The sequence below is a fragment of the Camellia sinensis genome, chromosome 1 (genome assembly GCF_055761805.1).
Source record: "Camellia sinensis isolate YWXY chromosome 1, ASM5576180v1, whole genome shotgun sequence".
Classification (NCBI taxonomy): domain Eukaryota; kingdom Viridiplantae; phylum Streptophyta; class Magnoliopsida; order Ericales; family Theaceae; genus Camellia; species Camellia sinensis.
The window spans coordinates 66,188,787-66,209,891 of NC_138961.1; the positions used below are offsets into that span (position 1 = coordinate 66,188,787).

At 39.3% G+C, this 21,105-nt stretch overlaps 1 protein-coding gene across 1 annotated transcript; it reads right to left on the minus strand.

Annotated features, from left to right (window-relative positions):
• Window positions 1-9,641: 9,641 nt before the first annotated feature.
• LOC145799951 (uncharacterized) lies at window positions 9,642-10,076 on the minus strand. The gene has a single exon (XM_082889607.1). The coding sequence runs from the start codon at window positions 10,074-10,076 to the stop codon at window positions 9,642-9,644; it is 435 nt and encodes a 144-aa protein (XP_082745733.1).
• Window positions 10,077-21,105: the final 11,029 nt, after the last annotated feature.

Sequence of the window (21,105 nt, forward strand, 5' to 3'; positions counted from 1 at the left end):
TAACAATTCCATGTATTTCAAACTTATATTCTTATGGATGGTACATGCATGTAGAACACAACTTCTATTCTCAACTTAGATGATGAAGAGATGGTCAAAAACATGAGCTTCAACTAAAAACTTACATGGATCATACATTATGTGCTCAAACATGCAAATTCAATGCAATTACACACAAGCATGCATACATTGACCTTCAATTCAACATGATCAACTCAATTTCATTTCAATTCTTGCTCTTGATTACCCAACTAGCTTGAATACACAATTTATAAACTTATACTTTTGAATTCATGCTCACATGCTTACCTAGAGGTTCAATTCTTCCAATCTATAGCAAATTCTTGAGTAATCTTCAAGATTTCCAAGCTTCTTGAGCAAACTCTCAATTCCTTACACTCTCTCCCTCTAATTCGGCTCTCTCTCACACTCAAGAGCCCAAAATCAACCAAAATGAATCAAAAGGAGAGAGATTGAGTGTATATGGCCCTTTATATAGCCCCACTAAGTCAATTTATCAATATTAAATAATTGAGCACTTAATTAATCGTTCGGAATCTAATTATTTTGATTCGAATCAATTTTCAATTAAATTTCACCCTGGGCTCTAAAAATTACGCTAATCACAATGGCGTAATCGATTTCGGGTTTCGTGGCCGATAAGGCCTTCAATTTAATTTCCAAAGCAGATAATCAAACAGATATTCCTACGGTGAACAGATAGAAATTCAAAACCACATATTTTCACATAAATGGCACACAAAATCATATCAAACACATAATCATATTTATAATAAGAACCAATTAGCATAATGCGGAACAGGGTTATCACAATCTTCCCCCCTTTAGGAAGTTTGGTCCTCTAAACTTATTTCACCTTTAGTCGAAAACAATTCGGAACACTTTTCATTCAACGGTTCCAATCCTTTTTTATAGTCGTTTACCTAGTTTCAAAATCAAGAAACACTCAGTTCTCAATCAGTCAGAGACTTACCTTTTCCTCCATACAAGGCTTGTATGGTGTCATACCAAAACTAGAGTGTAAGTTGTGGTTGTAAGCAAGGTCTGCCAACAATGGATAGATCTTCCAAATTCTCTGAAAAATCTACTGCATATATTTGGAGCATTTCTTCCAAAAGTTCGTTCTGATTATACATCAATTTGCAGATGGAAAGTAACGCTGACTCACAATTTAGTTCCCATTGCCTCTCGAAGGCTTGTTAGAATTCAAATGCATTTTAGGATTCCTGTCTCAAACAATAAATACTGGGACCCCATGCAAACGAGCAATCTTATTGATGTAAACAGTGGCTAGTCTACAAACATCATACGAAAATTTTACAAGGAGGAAATGGGCAAACTTAGTAATTCTTCATACAATAACCCAAAAGGGACTTATACTTTGGGTGCTAAAGGTAGCCCCACAATGAAATTCGTAGCCACACATCCCTATTTCCATTCTGAAATGGAGAGAGGTCGAAGTAGTCCCGTCTACATCTGATGTTCAACTTCGACTTGTTGACACCGAAAACATTTGGACACAATTTCAACGATTTCCTTGTCACAGAAGTTCAATTCATTTTCCAACAATTCCTCAATTCACAATCCAATTCGGTATTTAGTTCAGTGACTCATCATAGTTACCTAAGGTCAATCAAAAGTCTTCAGGAATATAAAGTGGATCCAGATACCAATTACCGAATCAACAAATGTAGCATCGAAGCAATTACCCATACAATGCACATAGTGCACATATCCCCATAATAATGATTGTAAAGTACAATAACATCGAAGCAGTCGATTTCTACCACTATACACGTGTTCTCAATTCATTCAACAGTTTACGGTTTACAATTCAGTTCAATATTCAATCCCCTATTCCATCGAGTCTTTCCACATTATCTGATAGTCGTCAAAAGCATAAGGCAATTCACATACTAATCCCCATGGCGTTAAAGGTAATATTAAAAACAGCCAATCACATGTTAAACACAATTTACACATCCTCAGAGCCCCAATTGCAAAATATAATGGCACTGAGCAGTTATTTACACAAGGCGTACTGAATTCACACACTTACGGATAATCAAGGTTTTTCATGGTTTCTTGGATGTCAATAACATCTACATAATACCAAAGGATGACATTCTGGACAAAACAAGGGAATAATCATCTCGGAATTAAAGCACACCCATTCACGACCGTCGGTGGCCGACCCGAGATCGATTAAACAAACCCACCCGTACAAAACCGTCGGTGGTAAAAGAGATATCTCAGCAAAGGTTCTACATAGGCTTAACGTCCCCTAGCACGAAAGGACGTCTCAAGAATGTCATCAAAACAAACACAATACCACTCACCATAACCTGATTTCCCAAAATCCGATAACACTGAAGCAGACATATGAAACATATTCTGATTAGTTGAGGATAAATATTCAGTACCGTTTACAATCAAATCAATCTGCTGTCATCGGTTTCCATAGCATCAAATAAGCAAGAATATGATAGCACACAAGCATTGTTCCTTACGACACCCAATCACTGGATTTGCACAATCCAGTTCGTTTTCAACACATACGTCCTCAATAGTTGAAGGTTGCTTCTCAATGGTGTTCATGGTTAGATCGGTCTGTTCATAACCCGCATAAGGTCTTCTAAGTAAGTCAAGTATTCCAAACGGATTCAAGTTTTGGGTCTATCAATTTTCTTGCCAAGAATAACCTGGTTATTTATTCATAAGAAATTCTTAATCGCCCTTAACAAATTCAAATTCGATAGAGGGTCTTGTCAAATCAACCTAAGCAAAGGTCTTATCAAATCATATCTAATGAGGGTTCTACCAGGCCAAATCAGACAAAGGTTCTATCGGATCGAATCAGATAAAAGTTTTCTCAAATAGGGTTCATTTGGTTCTGTAAGGCATACTTCGTTGCTTAGGTACATAGTCGATGGTTTCACAACTGTCCTAAGTTCATTAGTTCTCAAAGTCATATCAGAGTCATTCATCACAACCGTTTATATCAAAGTATGTCGAGTCATGTACAATATGGCATTGTCCACATACGTTCAGGAGTAGTTGCATATGCATGCAGTTGTTCATATCAAGAGGTATGTATCATAATTAACACAGTAGTTCCCAAATAAGTCTTATATGCAAGCACATGGTGCACAGTAACACATTAAACAAAGTTCCTCGATTGCACATCAGATAGGGTCTGTTACGCAAAAGTTCCAAATTAGTCACAAATCATAGGTTTACGAGTTAAGCCCAATATAGTCACATAGCCCAGTCAATTTTCTACCAATCAAAATACATGGTCTCACAATTATAGAGTTCATCATTTGGGGTGCTCAACTCAGTCACACAATCACAGAGTCATAATTCCAGTGGTTTATTCATTTGAAGGCAATAGTATAACAAATCACCCTGAGCATAGGTTTAGATGTACATGTGCATGTACAGAGTCAATCAATATCCCAATACGTATTTCGCAAATTTCCCAAATGGAGCATATACCTTCAATGAATACGGTCTCAATCTTGTGGGTCTAACCAATCTAGATACACATGCAACAGATATGAAAGAGTATGCCGACCCAAATCAAATAATATCCCAAGCAAGGATGTACACATGTACTAATTCAGAATCAATCAACACATAAGCATTCGTTTATAGACAATATAAATACCTGGAATAACGGTCACAATATTCTGAGCGCTTTCTGGGATGAGTGTGATTACTCAATCCTGATTAGCAATTCCTACCATTGTACGAATCTAGCCGAGGCAGAAGATTTATTCACATTTTGTTCAGTTCGGGGATAGTTCCTTACCATATGGTCCATTTTACCACACCTATAACAAGCCCCAGAAATTCGATAACAAACTCCTCGGTGTTTCTTACCACGTTCATTACATGTCGGTGTTGTATTCCTTGTAGAGTTTGAAGTGCACAATGATCCCGTATTTCGCTTTTCAAATGACCTCTTCTTTGAGAAAAAGCCTTGTCTCTTGCTTTTCCATTCAGAAGATCGGTTCATGTTAGCTTTGGTCATCAGTGTTCGGTCTAGCACCTCAACACATTTTGTGACTTCCAACACATTCACTTGGTGCTCTTGCATTGGTAGTGGCAAAGGTTCTTGCCGTAGCGGCAACTGATACTGTTGTCTTAAGATCTTTGCTATTTCTTGTACTGTTCTTTCTAGTCTATCAAGTCGGGCTGTGGAATAATCTGCCAACTCGTATGCCTTTACCTTATCCATGATCTACACAAATTCTTATTAAGCCATGCCAAATAAGGAATGCCCAATACATAAATAAACACAGATACACATAGGTGAATTCGCGCATAGACACATCGTTATATTCTCATTTTATGTATCATCAAGGCACAATTAATCATATGCAAAACAGACGATCGCCTACTTATCAGATATCGCGTGTAGAACACCTACTAAGTAATTATACACTTAGATCATATTCATATTCCACATAGACACTAATTTTCAGAATCGAATGCACACAAGCAACTTTTCATGATTCATATGTTCATGTCTGTGCATTATAACAAAACAAACTTGTTGTACACATTAGTGCAACAATTCATATCTCATATAATCACATGTTCTCAATGCTTACATCATGTACTTATCAAATGGATGCATCTTAAGTCTTTTCTAGACATCTTATGGCTAATTTGGACAAGTGTGTGAGTTATTAACTCGTGCTTTGATACCACTCTGTCATGTCAAACTGGCCTTTGGCCCATTCATTCTCTCATTCGTGTCAAACTGGCCTTTGGCCCATTCATTCATGTCATACATGTCAAACTGGCCTTTGGCCCATTCACTTTATCATTCATGTCAGACTGGCTTTCGGTCCATTCATATTTTCATTCATGTCAGACAGGCCTTCGGCCCATTCACATTTTCAAATCGAACTGGCCTTTGGCCCATTCGCACTTTAGGCATAGCAAACGTTTGTCCACCATTCAAATTAACAAACTTATAGGAAGCTAAGCAATTGGACAGTTAGCATATTCCAGATATCTTTATTAAGATACAACTCACAGTGATCAGTTGGTTGGTTTGCCCTGGAGCTTGACCCTACACATCACATAACACATACGGGTCACAAATGATTCAATCCGTTCTTTAATTCACACATTCCTCTTTAGGCTTTATTCTTATCCTTTAATTCATTTATAATGCTTAATGCATGCCTAAGAGTACTTAAAAGTGAAAGAGAATGGAAAATGAAACACAGAATGCACTTTCAAAATTTTCAGAAACAGGGTCCCCGCTCGAGCGTGGACTTCCCTGCTCGAACGGACCCATGAGGCCTGCAAAAGTGCTGGTTATGTCAATTTTACGCCCAAGCTTCAAATCTGGCGCTCGAGCGGAAGTCCTCACTACATGGCTCCCTGCTCGAGCGGACATCCATGTCTGCAAAAATACTGGGAACACGAATTTCCTGCTCGAGCAGCACTTCCCCCGCTCGAGTGGACATCATAAATTTTGGGTTTTCCAGAATGGTTCTTGAGCTCAAATTCATCATGCCAACCAACATTTCTTGCATATTATGGCCCAAACTTCATATATACATGTACTCACATGGTACAAACATCAAATTACAACATAATGAAGCTCAATTCCTTGAATTACCTACATGCATGTTCCAAATTACACCAAACTTGTTTCCATCATAACAATTCCATGTATTTCAAACTTATATTCTTATGGATGGTACATGCATGTGGAACACAACTTCTATTCTCAACTTAGATGATGAAGAGATGGTCAAAAACATGAGCTTCAACTAAAAACTTACATGGATCATACATTGTGTGCTCAAACATGCAAATTCAATGCAATTACACACATGCATGCATACATTGACCTTCAATTCAGCATGATCAACTCAATTTCATTTCAATTCTTACTCTTGATTACCCAACTAGCTTGAATACACAATTTACAAACTTATACTTTTGAATTCATGCTCACATGCTTACCTAGAGGTTCAATTCTTCCAATCTATAGCAAATTCTTGAGTAATCTTCAAGATTTCCAAGCTTCTTGAGCAAGCCCTCAATTCTTTACACTCTCTCCCTCTAATTCGGCTCTCTCTCACACTCAAGAGCCCAAAATCAACCAAAATGAATCAAAAGGAGAGAGATTGAGTGTATATGGCCCTTTATATAGCCCCACTAAGTCAATTTATCAATATTAAATAATTGAGCACTTAATTAATCGTTCTGAATCTAATTATTTTGATTCGAATCAATTTTCAATTAAATTTCACCATAGGCTCTAAAAATTACGCTAATTACAATAGCGTAATCGATTTCGGGTTTCGTGGCCGATAGGGCCTTCAATTTAATTTCCAAAGCAGATAATCAAACAGATATTCCTACGGTGAATAGATAAAAATTCAAAACCACATATTTTCACATAAATGGCACACAAAATCATATCAAACACATAATCATATTTATAATAAGAACCAATTAGCATAATACGGAACAGGGTTATCACAGAATGTATGGCCATACATTTTGAGGAGTCAGAGTCCTATGACTTATTTCGATCATGCAAAGATATGACCTTGCACCATTTGGCGTATAGCGAGGGCAATCCCAAGGAATTGGTTGATGATGGTCATCTTCTAACTTAGACTTAGAGTATTTCATCAACATCAACTCGAGCTATTTGACTTTGCAAAGTTCGTCCGCTATGGTCATTGAGCCATATAGTCCTCACAAGTTTAGCAGGCAATTTAGTTTTATCCAAGCCATCCTGGGTAAACTTAAGGTTGATCTTCTGGATGGTAGTTTACAGAACATTATTCAGCATTAGGATTCTTATGTTCATGATGGTACCCGTTTTGTATTGAGGTTACCAACGCATTTTGATTTTCCATCTCGTTCCACTATCGAGGCTTATTTGGAGTGGTGGTCCCAGCTTTATGCAGGTTATTTCTTTAACAAAGAAAATTCTATCCCAAGGAGTAAACACTCGGCTTCATCAAATCAAGAGATGGTTAAAGCGAAGAAAAATACAATTGCTAAGCAAAATTCTAAACCTAAGACGAACGAAATGGTTCAAGGAAGTGTTGATGGGGCTCTTGGTGGAGTAGTAGACGAGGACCATAGTCACAGTGATCGTAATTGGCGTCACTTAGGCAGAAAATCTGGTATTGGTACCGTTGGAAGGAACACCACTACTTTTAATGATGTGGAGTCATTTTTGATTGGCATTCCTAGTACTTCTCAACCATTGGCTACCGATGTTGTACCGGTAATGATAGAATCCATTATTTGCATTTCAATATTATTTTTTTTTTATTCCCCTGTAATTTGTTTTGATAGTTGCCAAATGATGACTTTGATTTGGCGTCTTGCAATGAGGATATTAGACTTCTTAATGAAATCTCAGATAATAAAGAGTCAGTTCATGGGCCATCAACCTTTCATTTAGTGATCGGTCGTAAGAGTTGTTTCTTAGTGGACCCAACTCCAATTGTCCAAACTTCTTCCTTACCTAGTGCTCCTTCACTGAGTCAAGTTGCACCTTCTGTAGCTTCTACCATTGATACAATAAGCATGATCCTTAATGCTCGCCGCTCAGCAGCTTCAATACTTGATAACCATATTAAAGGCTTATAGAGCAAACTTCTATTCAAAAAGTTCCAGCATTGGACTCAAAGCTCCAAGAGCTTTATGATGACCTCTCAAAGCTTCAAATAGACTATTCTTCGTTGCAAAGCCAGATTGAGAAGTACGTACAAAATGTTACTATGTATATCTCTATGAAATCGGCGTTTTTCTCAAGAGATGACATCAGAGCTACAGGATTAGCGTTTGGCAGATGTCAGTCAATGTGTTACTCATGCTCTAGCCCTTGAGAATGAAGGAATTGAATAGGTTCGCTTGTTGAAGTCTGATTTAGGTAGCCTTGCAATAAAGAAGGCATAATTATTAAAGGCGTTGGAACATTTAGATGAACAATCCCAACAACTAGAGACCACAATTAGTGTTGCTGAAGCTGAAGTAGTTCAAAGGAGAGCCCTTGTTTCCACTTTAAGGGACGAACAAGCTACAATAGAAGCAGCTGAGGTAATAAGAAGCAAGGATATTGAAGTCGCCCACAAGTTGGAGCAGCTCTTGAAGGTTGAACAAGGAGAGATCCAGAGTTTATCATGGTTGCCATGATTTATTATTTATTATTATTTTATTTTAATGAAATGTAGCTCGAAACCAAATACTTCATTATAAAATAATTGCTCTAGCAAACACTTTATTTATGAAATAAATATTATAGTTAGAAGCGAAATACTCTTATTGTAAAACACATTTGGTTTATTGATTTATCTAGTCGTTCACAGTTTATACTCATGCCGGCCAGGAGTAGTACAATTTTTTTTTTTTAACATCTTTATTTCATATGGGCAAAAACATCATGCAGTTTATGCTCATGCGATTAGAAGCGTTACATTCTCATGGATTAGGAACTTGCCATTGATTGGGCCAACTCTAATACCTTCTTTATCAACAATCTTGTATGCTCCGTTAGTGTAGACTTCAGTCACCACGTATGGACCATCCCACTTGGACAAGAACTTGTTGCCGATTCGGTGGGTGGTCATGATAGGTCTTCGAACGGCCAATACCAATTCTTTAACTTGAAAAGACTAGGGTCTAACCTTCTTATTGAAAGCTCTGGAGAGTCGAGCTTGGTAAAACTCAAGTTTTTGTTGTGCTTTCAATCTTTTCTCATCCAATGCATCTAACTCACCAAGGCGTAGTTTTGTATTCTCATCATCAGTGAGACCTTCTTGTATAGCTATCATTAATGAAGGAATATGTTGTTCCAAAGAAAGAATCGTTTCAACACCATACACAAGAGAGTATGGGGTGGCTTGTGTTAGGGTACGATGTGTCTTACGGTATGCCCAGAGTGCTTCTCCAATTCTTTCATGCCAATCTAGCTTTGATTTAGCAACTACCTTTTTCAAAAAGTTGCCTAAAGTTTTGTTTAACGCCTCTGCCAGTCTGTTGGCAGGTGCATTGTACATTAAGGAATTGCGTTGCTTAAATCCAAATCTTTCACAAAATTTGTCTATTAGACTGTTGTAGAAAGGCTTTTCGCTATCAGTGATGATGTAGCGAGGTACACTATATCGATAAATAATGTGGGATTTGATGAAGTCAACAACAGTTTCTTTCTTGACTTCTTTAAGTGGAACGTCTTCAGCCCACTTGGAGAAGTAATGTGTGGCGGCCAAGATGTATAAGTGGCCTGTAGAAGACTTGGTCAATGGGCCAACTACATCTAGACCCCATGCATCAAATGGCCAAGAAGCAATTGTCGGGTGTAAAGGATCAGGTTGATGGACAAAGTTTAGATAAAACTGGCAAGGTTGACAATTTCTTAAGTGGTCCAAGCAATCTTTAATCATCGTAGGCCAATAGTAACCCATCCTTTTTACTCGAAAGTGAAGTTTAGGACCATACTGATGTGCTCTACATATCCCAGAATGGGTTTCTTCCATTGCTTGTTGAGCTTCTTCATCCTCTAGGCAACGAAGAAAAATTCCTTCAAATGATCATCGAAATAAAGTTTCCTTGTAGTAGACGAATCAAGGAGCTCGACGTCTTATTTCAGTTCTATGGCAAGAATCATTAGGGAGCTTCCTGTGTTCAAGGTAGTTTATAATTGGCATTCTCCAATCGTCGACTTCGATGGCTAGTACTGAAATTGTATTTGTTTCTACAAGGCGATTTTCCAATAATTGTGACAATGCCCATCGTTGACATATAGGGACACTAACTTGTTCACCTTCAAACAATGTCAGTGTAGTTGTTAGATTGGCAAGTGCATTAGCCATGCGATTTTCTTTCCTTGGAACATGTTCGAGTATTACCCCCTCAAATTTTTCAATGAGATGAGTTGCATACTGGAAATATGGGACTATTTTGTCTTTCTTGACTTCATAATCCCCCCGGAGCTGATTAATTATTAACTTAGAATCCCCATAGACATCTAGGTCAACAATTTGTAGCTCTGTTGCCATTTGTAAACCAATGATCAAGGCCTGGTACTCAGCAACATTGTTTGAGCAATTTTTGCAAAGAATAAATAAGGCAAAATGTGCTTATGTGGTGAAACAAAAATGGCACCTGCTCCTACCCCTTCCTTCCTAGCAGCCCCATAAAAGAACATCATCCAAGGCTATAAAACTTCTATGAACAATACATCTTCGTCAGGGAATTCCTCAGAAATTTCCCAATGATGAGCTGGTCGGCCAAGAAGTTTGCAAGGGCCTGCCCTTTCACCGCTTTTCTTGGCACGTAAATTATCTTAAATTCATTAAAGAGGAGAGACCATCTTGCTAAATGTCCTGAGAGGATGGGTTTAGATAAAACATACTTTATTGGGTCAGCTCTTGCAATGAGATGCACTGTATGGGCTTGAAAATAATGTCTCAATTTTTTAGAGGCAAAAATAAGTGCCAAACACATTTTCTCAATGAGTGAGTACTTGAGTTCATTTTCAGTTAATTTGCGATTCAAGTAATAGAGTGCTCGCTCTTTGTTTTCTTTGTTATTTTGAACCAACATCACTCCAAGAGACTCTTCTTGAGCCGCAATGTAAAGTATTAATGGTTTCCCCTGAATATGAGCTCTTAATACTGTCAAAAGCATTTTGACATGCCTAATCCCAAACAAATGAAGCCTCCTTTTTCATCAGTCGACTAAAAGGTTGACAACGGCCTACCAAGTTTGCAATGAATCTGCGGATATATGCCAAGTGACCTTGGAGGCTTATAAGTTCCTTCAGGTTTTTTGGTGGTGGCATCTTTTGTATAACATCGATTTTGGACTGATCAACATCAATTCCTCTATGTCGAACAATAAAACCGAGGAATTTTCCAGACGTGACTCCAAATGCGCATTTGAGTGGATTCATCTTCAAGTCATACTTTCTCAGCCACTTGAAGATTGGACGAAGGTCCTTTAGGTTATTTTCCCTTTTCTTAGTTTTGACCACCAAATCATCAACATAGCACTTAACAAATTTATGGAGCATGTCTACGAAGATCTTTTGCATGGCACATTGACAGGTGGCACCGGCATTCTTGAGTCCGAAAGGTATCACTTTATAACAATAGATGCCTTTTGTGGTACGAAATGCAGTTAACTCTTTATTCTCTTGTGTCATTTGTATTTGGTTGTATCCTGAACACCCATCCATGAAAGACAACACCTCGTGTCTGGTAGTGGCATTTATCATTAATTCCATAATAGGAAGCGAAAAGTCATCCTTGGGACATGCTTCATTCAAATTTTGAAAGTCAACACATATTCTAATCTGTCCATTCTTCTTGACTACCAGGACCATACTTGATATCCATGTCGGATATTTTACTTCACTTATGAACCCAACTTTGGTCAACTTGTTGACTTTTTCTTCCACTTTAATGATGCGCTGAGGTCTAATGTATCGATGAGCCTGCTTTACTGGTTGCATACCATGTTTGATCCCAAGGTGATGGACAATAACCTTTGGACTTAAACCTAGCATCTCCTTATACGTCCATGCGAGGACATCTTTATATTCGAGGAGCAGTTCGAAAAATGTCTTTTCTTCCTCAGGCGTTAAGAGTGTTCCCACAAAGATTGGTCGAGGGTTATCAGGAGTTCCTAAGTTAAGTTCTTTCAAATTGTCAATAGTTGATTGCCCCCCATCTTCAAATTCTGGAAGAGCTTCTTGGAGATCATCATCTCCGAATTTGAGCTAGAATCTTCTTCAATTGTTACATGGTGAGAAACAACATGTTCAATTTCTTCTTCTCTTTTACTTTTCGCTTGAGTCTTAACTTCTCCGGTTAGTATGATTGTCACGGCCCAAACCCGCCCCTATAGGTTTAGTGCCATGACCGACCAGTAATCATAGATTACCTATGGCCTCTAAACAAAAATCCATTTAAAATAAAGTACGGGCATAGTGGAAGTATAATACAACATATATAAGTTATCCATCGAGCCGTGTATACATGGAGAAAGCAAACTTTGTATCATAAGCAAACATTCGTACGTTATGCACAAACATCATATAAGTTCAAACAGCCAGATTCATAGTTATACAACCCCAAAGTATACAAAAACACAAAATCATTTATCAAGAAAAATCTCCAATTGTGAGGTTCAAACGAATCATACCAATCATGCATTGTCCCCCTTGGTTGAAACATTGAATAACAAGATGGCTTCGAGCTAACTCGTCAATTTGGATTCCTAGTTTCTTCATGGTGAACTTTGGCATGATGTTTACCGCTGAGCCTCCATCAAGGATGCGGTTAACTTTTTGTTCACTAACAAAGCCAGAGACAAATAATGGGTGATTTTGTGGCTTTGAACCTAGTTGAAGGTCTTCATCAGTGAAGGTGATTGTTGTGCAACAAGGAACAGAAGTGATGGAGTTCACCTTGGGATAGTCTATCTCATTAATAACAAACTCATATTTTCCAGGATCTTCTAAGACTCAAACAAGTGCAAGTTGTACAGACAGAGGGAGATGAGACGCTTCACGCAAACTAAAGCATGGGGGTAGTTCTTTCAAGGTTGTCAGGACATCAATTTCCTCCTTATCTGGCGTTGCCTTAATGGTGTGAAATTGTTCTGCTTCAATGGTTGAAACCATATAGACCGCCTTAACCAAGTCATCTCCAAAATACCCAACGGGGAAGAAGTCTTGCAGGATGATTGGGGCACGTGAGTTTTCTTCAGGAAATTTATCTTCTTGTTGCATCTTCTTTTCATTCTTCCTTTTGTCTATCACCTCCTTCTTGGAATGTCGATGAGAGTTCTTATTTTCTTTTGCTTTCTTGAGTGGAAAATGTTGAGTCTTGGAATTGCTTCTTCGTGCCTTCCATCATGTCACGAGAGTCCAACTTTCATCTTCTCCAATAGTTAAGACTTCTTCAAAGCCATCACGGATATACATGTCTTGATTTGGAACTTGAATAACAATAGCATCAAGTGAACCAAACTGGATGACTTTGGGAATTGCTTTCACTGTTGGGATTGCAGATTGTGACACTTCTGTCTTGGATTTTGAGGATGGAGAATTTGGAGGTCCTACAATAATCATTGCATGGTTGGATTTTGCCGATTCGTCAAGGTCCAAGAGGATTTTATTCTTCTTGGCCAAGTCCACGAGCAATTCCTTTAACACGAAGCATTTTTCAATAGGATGACTAACTATCCGATGATTGTGGCAGTACTTCGGATCCTTCACACAACCTATTTCCTCAGGATGTTTGCACTCAGGGAGTTGAATGACTTTCTGAAAAATCTAGAAATCCCCTAGATGTTGATTTGTGATTATGTATCAATTTTAAGCAGTAAACAACAATCCCAATCAAACAATCAAGACAAATCAACACAACGATTTTACGTGGAAAAACCACAATTGGACACCTCCAATTGTGATAAAAAAATCATGGGCAACAGCCACAAAACAATCCACTAAGAAGATATAAAGGAATTACACAGGTATACTCTCAATTACCTAGCGAATCCACGCCCGAATTGAACCCACCTCTATGTGTCTCTTCCAACCCCGTCTTCACCTCAGAATTGTCTTGACGATGAGCCACTCCAAAATCCACCAAAGCTTCAGGCTCAAATTCTTCAGAATCCACCAAAGAATAACTCTCTCTTTTATGTAGAAAAAACAAATAATCCTTTGATGTATACTCTTTAAACCATGAGTTGAATACTCAATCAAAACATCAAAGAAAACTAGCAAAATATCCCCAGATATAAACCCTAGAACCCAAGAAGAAGATCTGGAGAAGTAATCCTAGATTTGGACTGAAACACGTATTTATAGAAAACTGTCCTGCGATCTCCGCTCGAGCGCCGGAATGGCCGCTCGAGCGAACCTACGCTTGAGCGCGGAAAGTTCGCTCGAGCGTGAAAAAACAACATCCAGTATTTTTGCAGGCGAACAAACTTCTGAAACCCAGCATTCTCCGCTCGAGCAGGGGAATGTCTGCTCGAGCGGACATGCAACTTGGAATGCATTTTTGCATTTTGCTTCGGGGACGCTGCCCCTCGACCCCGCAGTGGCACTGCCCTGGACCCCCGCGAGCTGACCGAGCAGCTCGATCCCCATCATAATCAGCGAAGTGGCAATCTTGAAAGTATTAACATCACAAACTTCTCTGCAAGGCACAATTCGGGTTGGATTCGCCTCTAAACACTCATAGCCTCACTGAAATAAAAAGTGCGAAAACAAATACAACTTAAAGGAGTTTTGTCAAACGGGGTTGCCAAGAATAAAAACCTAACAATCTCTCCCTTTGGCAATGCTGTGACAAAACACACCTAACAAATAAAATCCTAATCACCCTAACCCATTACAACCAACAAAAGCCAACTTCTTTCTCAAGGTCATGATCTGCAAAACAGTTATTAGTGCTACAATCTCCAAAACAACTATTAGTCCCACAAGAGTATAGGAAAAAAAAATAAACATAAGACAAGATTATCTTGAAGCATGAGATAGAAAACATGAATAAATGCGACTTGGAGATTTTAAAAACATGTAGTATGAATAGATGAAACCTAAGACACATGCACCGGATAACCTCACTCCCCCTTTTTGTCATGAATTGACAAAGGAAGCTCAATCAACTAAACCAAGATTAGAAACCACACAAGCAATGACATGATGATCAAAATGATAAAGCAAACTCCCTCTCACTAAAAGCGACCACAAACACTGAAAACAGTGAACAAAAAGCAAACGACAAAAATAATATGGTAGAGCAAGCAAGGAATTTCAGATTAGTACCTTAAAACACACAAGACTATCCAAGAAGCACAATTACTAGTAAACACAGTGTGCATAGTCTGTAGAAGATTCCTCATGAAAGAAAGTGATGCCACATGTGAAAAGCATAGTTCCCATGATAAAAGTGTGTGTGCGTGACTCTTGGAGTTCGACAAACACAAGATTCAAATCCTAGTAGTGATCTGATAGCTGGACCTCTTACAAGAGAATCTAAGCACAACTACGGAAAGTCAAACCACTAGGAATCAAGGGGTAAGTAAAAGCGGAGGCTCCCCCTCAATCAATGAACCCTTTATTTTTTTTATTTTTATTTTTTTTCACATCTTTTTCTTTTCTTTCTTTTGCACATTATTTTTTTCTTTTGCACATTTTTTCTTTCTTTTGCACATTTTTTCTTTTTCTTTTTCTTTTTCTTTTTCTTTTGCACACTCATTGGCGGCTGACACACTCAAGAGTATGGAAACCGAACCAGAGAAGCATGGATATAATAAGGATGGCCTGGTTGGTGACTCTGAGGTAGCCTTTTCCTCATACCTACACTACAAAGAACAGAGGGGAAAGCCGTGGAGATGCAAAAAGATGGAAGATGGTTAAGAGACTCAACATCACCCATGATATGCTAGTATAGGTCAATTCCTTTAGAAAAGCAAAAGATACCATGCCAGAAGTCCATAGAGACAAAAGATCACTAAGGCAGAAGACTCCAATATTTGCTTATCTAAGAGTGTGTACAGAATGAGACATACTAATCAAAGAACTCACACTCCAAAATGAGTAATGACCACAGAAAGCACACATATATTAACATGTAATGGATATTCTCATCAATTCCAATATGCACCAAGGACATCTCAGAAAATTCAAGCTTGCAAAACCATACTAAGAAAATCTTTTTGGGATTTCTTTTTTTTTTTTAAATAAAGCAAGACAAAAAAAATGAACAAGCACACATGTAATGACAAAAATAAAAAAAAAAACACAGAAATGCAAAAACTAAAACGACAAAACAAATCAACACAAGTCAAGTTTTCTCACCCAAACTGCTTTAGTACGAACAAAGTTGTGAGAATTGCGGTTCTTGGGTGGTGTCTTGACATTGTGGTTCCCTTCCCTTTCAATGGGAACCTGTCCTGACATGGTTTCCAACTTCCTATTTCTAAGTCCAGGTAAACACAACCTCTGTTCATGTTTGGTCTCAAGCAAATCAAAATAGCAAGGTTTATTATGACCCTTAACTTCCTTACGACCAATGAAATGTCTCTTACCCCATGAGATGTTAGAATTTTTTCCATCTTTATAAGACACTCTCCCATGCAACTTATAACAATAAGGGCGAATATGACCATGCATACCACAATGATGACAAATAAACACAGGGTGTAGAGGGTGTACCTTCTTTTCTTTGACCTTACCAACTTTAGGAAGATTGAGAAGTCTTTCCTCTCATTGAATCTTGTGCTCCCCTTGCCCTTGAGTTCTTGTATCATGAGACATAGATGCATTCTGTTTTTGCTCTTTCTTACCACCAAAGCCAATGCCACTCTTGTCAGAACAAATTTGTTGAGACCCAATGATATTGTCCAAAGTCTTTGATCCTTTGTTCCAAAGACCAATGGTAGCCATAGCACACTTGAGTTCTTCCTCTTTCTTGATCATTAGTTCTTCCAAAGTAACTTGAGACATCTAAAGAGTTTCAATCTTTTCTTCATATGTTGGACAGATTTGTTGTAACTCATTCCTCTCTGTCTCACAAGTTAAGAGTTTTGCACAAAGAGCTTGTCGATCATTAGAAATCTTAAGGGCATCATTCCTAGCCTCGGAAATCTCTTTCTTTAATTTGACATTCTCACTTTCACATGCTTTGAGTTTCATAGTGCGTTTGTCATTCAATTTGGATAAGTTAAGAGACTCCTTATACAACTTTTCATAAGCTTGCTCAAGCTCTTCATCATCACTCTCCGAGGATTCATCATCAGTGGCATTCTCAACCGACCTCTTCAGATACTCTGTTCGTCCTTCAGTTTCGGAAGCCGCCATAAAAGCAAGGAATTGTTTATGTCCCTCTTCACCTTGATCTTCATTGTCACTTTCATCTTTATCAGATTCTGATTCATCATCCCAAGTGATAGCGAGGGCTTTCTTCTTCCTCAAACGAGTAGGGCATTCTGAAGCAAAGTGGCCAAATCCTTGGCATTTATAGCATTGGACTCTTTCAGAGTTCCCTTGTATCTTTTCTTTCTCCTTCTTGGCTATAGGATTAATTTTGAGTTTATCTTTGTCTTTTGATTTATGAGTATGAGTAGATTCCAAAAGTTTAGGATTCTTTTTCAGAAAAGATTTTTTAAATTGTTTTATAAAAGCATTCGTAATCTTGGAATCTATCTCACAATCCTCATCAGAACCCTCTCCAACTCTATGAGTACTACTAAAAGCAATAGCATCTTTTTGTTTCTTTTTAAAATTTCTATGTGCCTCATAAGTTTGGAGATTTCCAACCAAGTGATCTAGCTTGAGGTTGTCAACATCTTGAGCCTCCTCAATAGCCGTAACTTTTGGTTAGAACCGATCGGGCAAGGATCTCTAAATTTTTTCCACAACTTTGGATTCTGGTATTTTTTCACCTAAATTGAATCTGGAATTTACAATGTCACTCAACTTCACATAAAATTCATCAAAGGTCTCACTATCTTTCATTGAAAGGTTTTCGAAACTAAATGTGAGCCTTTGAAGTTTTGAGCGTTTCACAGAAGGAGTGCCCTCATGAATAGTATGTACGATATCCCAAGCCTCTTTTGCGACTTCACAATTACAAATACGATTAAACTCTTCTGGTGTGACAGCGCAAAAGAGAGAATTGATAGCTTTACTATTCCAGCTACTATATTGGTAATCAATTGTGTCCCACTTTTCAATTGGTTTGGGAAAAGTTACTCCATCAACAGTAATTGTTGGTTCGGTCCACCCATTCATGACAGATTGCCAACCTTTTTCATCAATAGATTTTAAAAACGATCTCATCCGAGCTTTCCAAAAAAAATAATTGGATCCGTCAAGTAGAGGTGGTCGAACCATAGAATTTCCCTCATGAATTGTATCCATTGTCACAAATGAAACAAGATCTCGCTCTAATAGATTTGTAAAACAAAAAAAATAGAGCGACCGGCTCTGATACCAATTGAAAAATCTAGAAATCTCTCAGATGTTGATTTGTAATTATGTATCAATTTTAAGCAGTAAACAACAATCCCAATCAAACAATCAAGACAAATCGACACAACGATTTTACGTGAAAAAACCATAATTGGACACCTCCAATTGTGATAAAAAAAAAAAACCACGGGCAACAGCCATAAAACAATCCACTAAGAAGATATAAAAGAATTACACAGGTATACTCTCAATTACCTAGCGAATCCACGCCCGAATTGAACCAACCTCTATGTGTCTCTTCTAACCCCGTCTTCACCTCGGAATTGTCTTGACGATGAGCCACTCCAAAATCCACCAAAGCTTCAGGCTCGAATTCTTCAAAATCCACCAAAGAATAACTCTCTTTTTTATGTGGAACAAACAAATAATCCTTTGATGTATACTCTTTAAACCATGAGTTGAATACTCAAACAAAACATCAAAGAAAACTAGCAAAATATCCCCAGATATAAACCCTAGAACCCAAGAACAAGATCTGGAGAAGTAATCCTAGATTTGGACTGAAACACATATTTATAGAAAACTGTCCCGCGATCTCCGCTCGAGCGCCGGAATGGCCGCTCGAGCAGGAAAAAACAACATCCTGTATTTTTGCAAGCGAACAAACTTCTGAAACCCAGCATTCTCCACTCGAGCGGGGGAATGTCTGCTCGAGCGGACAGGCAACTTGAAAGTATTAACATCACAAACTTCTCTGCAAGGCACAATTTAGGTTGGATTCGCATCTAAACACTCATAGCCTCACTGAAATAAAAAGTGCAAAAACAAATACAACTTAAAGGAGTTTTGTCAAACGGGGTTGCCAAGAATAAAAGCCTAACACTTTGGTGCTGTTTGGTAATACTTACGTTTTCAGTTTTTTGTTTATATTTACAAAAATTTAAAAAACTCAAATAAAAACTTATTTGGTAAAATTTTTGATTCATAAATCAGTGGTCTCAGTTTATAAATTTGGCCAAAAATGAAAACACAAAAAATGTGTTTCTATTTTGAGTTATCAGTTTTTTTTTTTTTTTTTTACCACCCAACACTAGCCACCACGCGCCACCATTTTCCACCACCGTCTTCCGCCACCACCACCCACCACCATTTTCCACCACCCCCCACCACCACCTGCTACCACCACTCACCACCCACCTGCCACCACCACCCACTTGCCATCCACTCGCCACCACCACCGACCCCTTGCCACTACTACCACCACCACCGCCACCACCCACCATCCACTTGCCATCCACCACCCACCACCCGCCACTACCATCCACCGCCCGCCGCCACTACCCGCCACCTACTTTCCATCACCACTCACCACCGACCTGTCACCACCATCCACCACCAGCCACCCACCACCACCAGCCACCTGTCACCCACTCACCCGCCACCACCACCACCCGCCACCCACCACCACCACCACCATCACCCATCCACCACCTACCTACCATCACTACTCACCACCACCCACTCGCTACCACCTACCACCCGCCACCGTCACCCACCTACCCACCCACCACCTACCCGCCACCACCCACCACCACCCACCACCACCACCCACCACCCGCCACCGCCACCGCCACCACTACCCACTCGCTACCACCCACCACCCGCCACCGTCACCCACCCAACCACCATCACCACCACCACCACCCGCGACCTACCCGCCACCACCGACCACCACCCGCCATCCGCCACCCACTTGCCACCACCACCCACCACCCACCGCCGCCGCCACCACCACTACCCACTCGCTACCACCCACCCGCCACCACCACCACCATCCACTCGCCACCACCCACCACCCGCCACCGTTATCCACCCACCCACTACCACCACTGCCACCTACCCGCCACCACCACCTACTCACCACCACCCACCACCACCCACCTGCCACTACCACCGGCAACCGCCACCAGCCACTCGCTACCACCCACCACACGCCACCGTCACCCACCCACCTGCCAACGTCATCCACCACCAGCTACCCACCACCCTCCGTCACCACTTTCCACCACCGTCTTTTTCCGCCACTTGCCACCACTTGCCATTTTTCACTCATTTTTATATTTTAAAATTTTTTTAAACATTTTGTCAATTACCAAACGTGTTTGTGGTTTATGTTTTTCAAAAAATAAACAAAAAATAAACAAAAACCAGTTTATAAAATTTTTGTAAATATAAACTGAAAACGTAAACGTTACCAAACACACCCTTTCTTTTCAAGTAAATCTTCTAACATCCCTGGTACATCAAAGTCAAGAAAGGGATACTTCTTTTCTTGTAGTTCCTTCAGAGATGGGTGTGTTTCCTTTCTTTCTTCTTTCTTTTTGTCTTTCGTTGAAATCTTGATTGGAGCTGTGGTTACCACCATTGCTTCTTTGGTGGTACCTTTGAAAGGCTTGCCTCATTTTTTCCCTTCTTTGTTATCTTTCCTTTGTTAAAGAATGGGATGGTCTTTCCCGCCGTGGTTGGCTATGCTAATTTCCATGTCATGTGAACGTGTAGCTAACTCTTCAAATGTTCATGGTTTTATCCCTTGAATGATGTAAAGGAGTCCCCAGTGCATGCCTTGCATGCACATCTCCACAGTTGAGATCTTAGAGAGTCAGTCTTTGCAATATAAACTTAGAGCACGCCAACGGTTCATGTAGTCTGCCACGGCTCATCCTTCCATTGCTTGGCACTGGTTAATTCCATCATGCTTACCATACGACGGGTGCTATAGAAACGATTAAGGAATTCACATTCTATTTGCTCCCAACTGTCGATTGACTCAGCTTCCAAATTAGTATACCAACCAAAGGCATTTCCTTTGAGTGACCGAACAAATTGTTTGACAAGTAGATCTCCATCTGTCCTGGCATTGTTGCAAGTTTCAATAAAGTGAGTGACATGTTGTTTAGGATTACCTTTTTCGTCAAATTACTGGAACTTGGGAGGTTGGTATCCACTAGGCATTTTGAGAATGTCTATCCTCTTTGTGTAAGGCTTGGAGTACATGAAAGTGCTTTGCGAGGGCCCACAGTATTGTGCTC

Coding starts and splice junctions, on each gene's coding strand:
- LOC145799951 (XM_082889607.1), bottom strand. CDS start 10,076: ATGGCAACAGAGCTACAAATTGTTGACCTAGATGTCTATGGGGATTCT.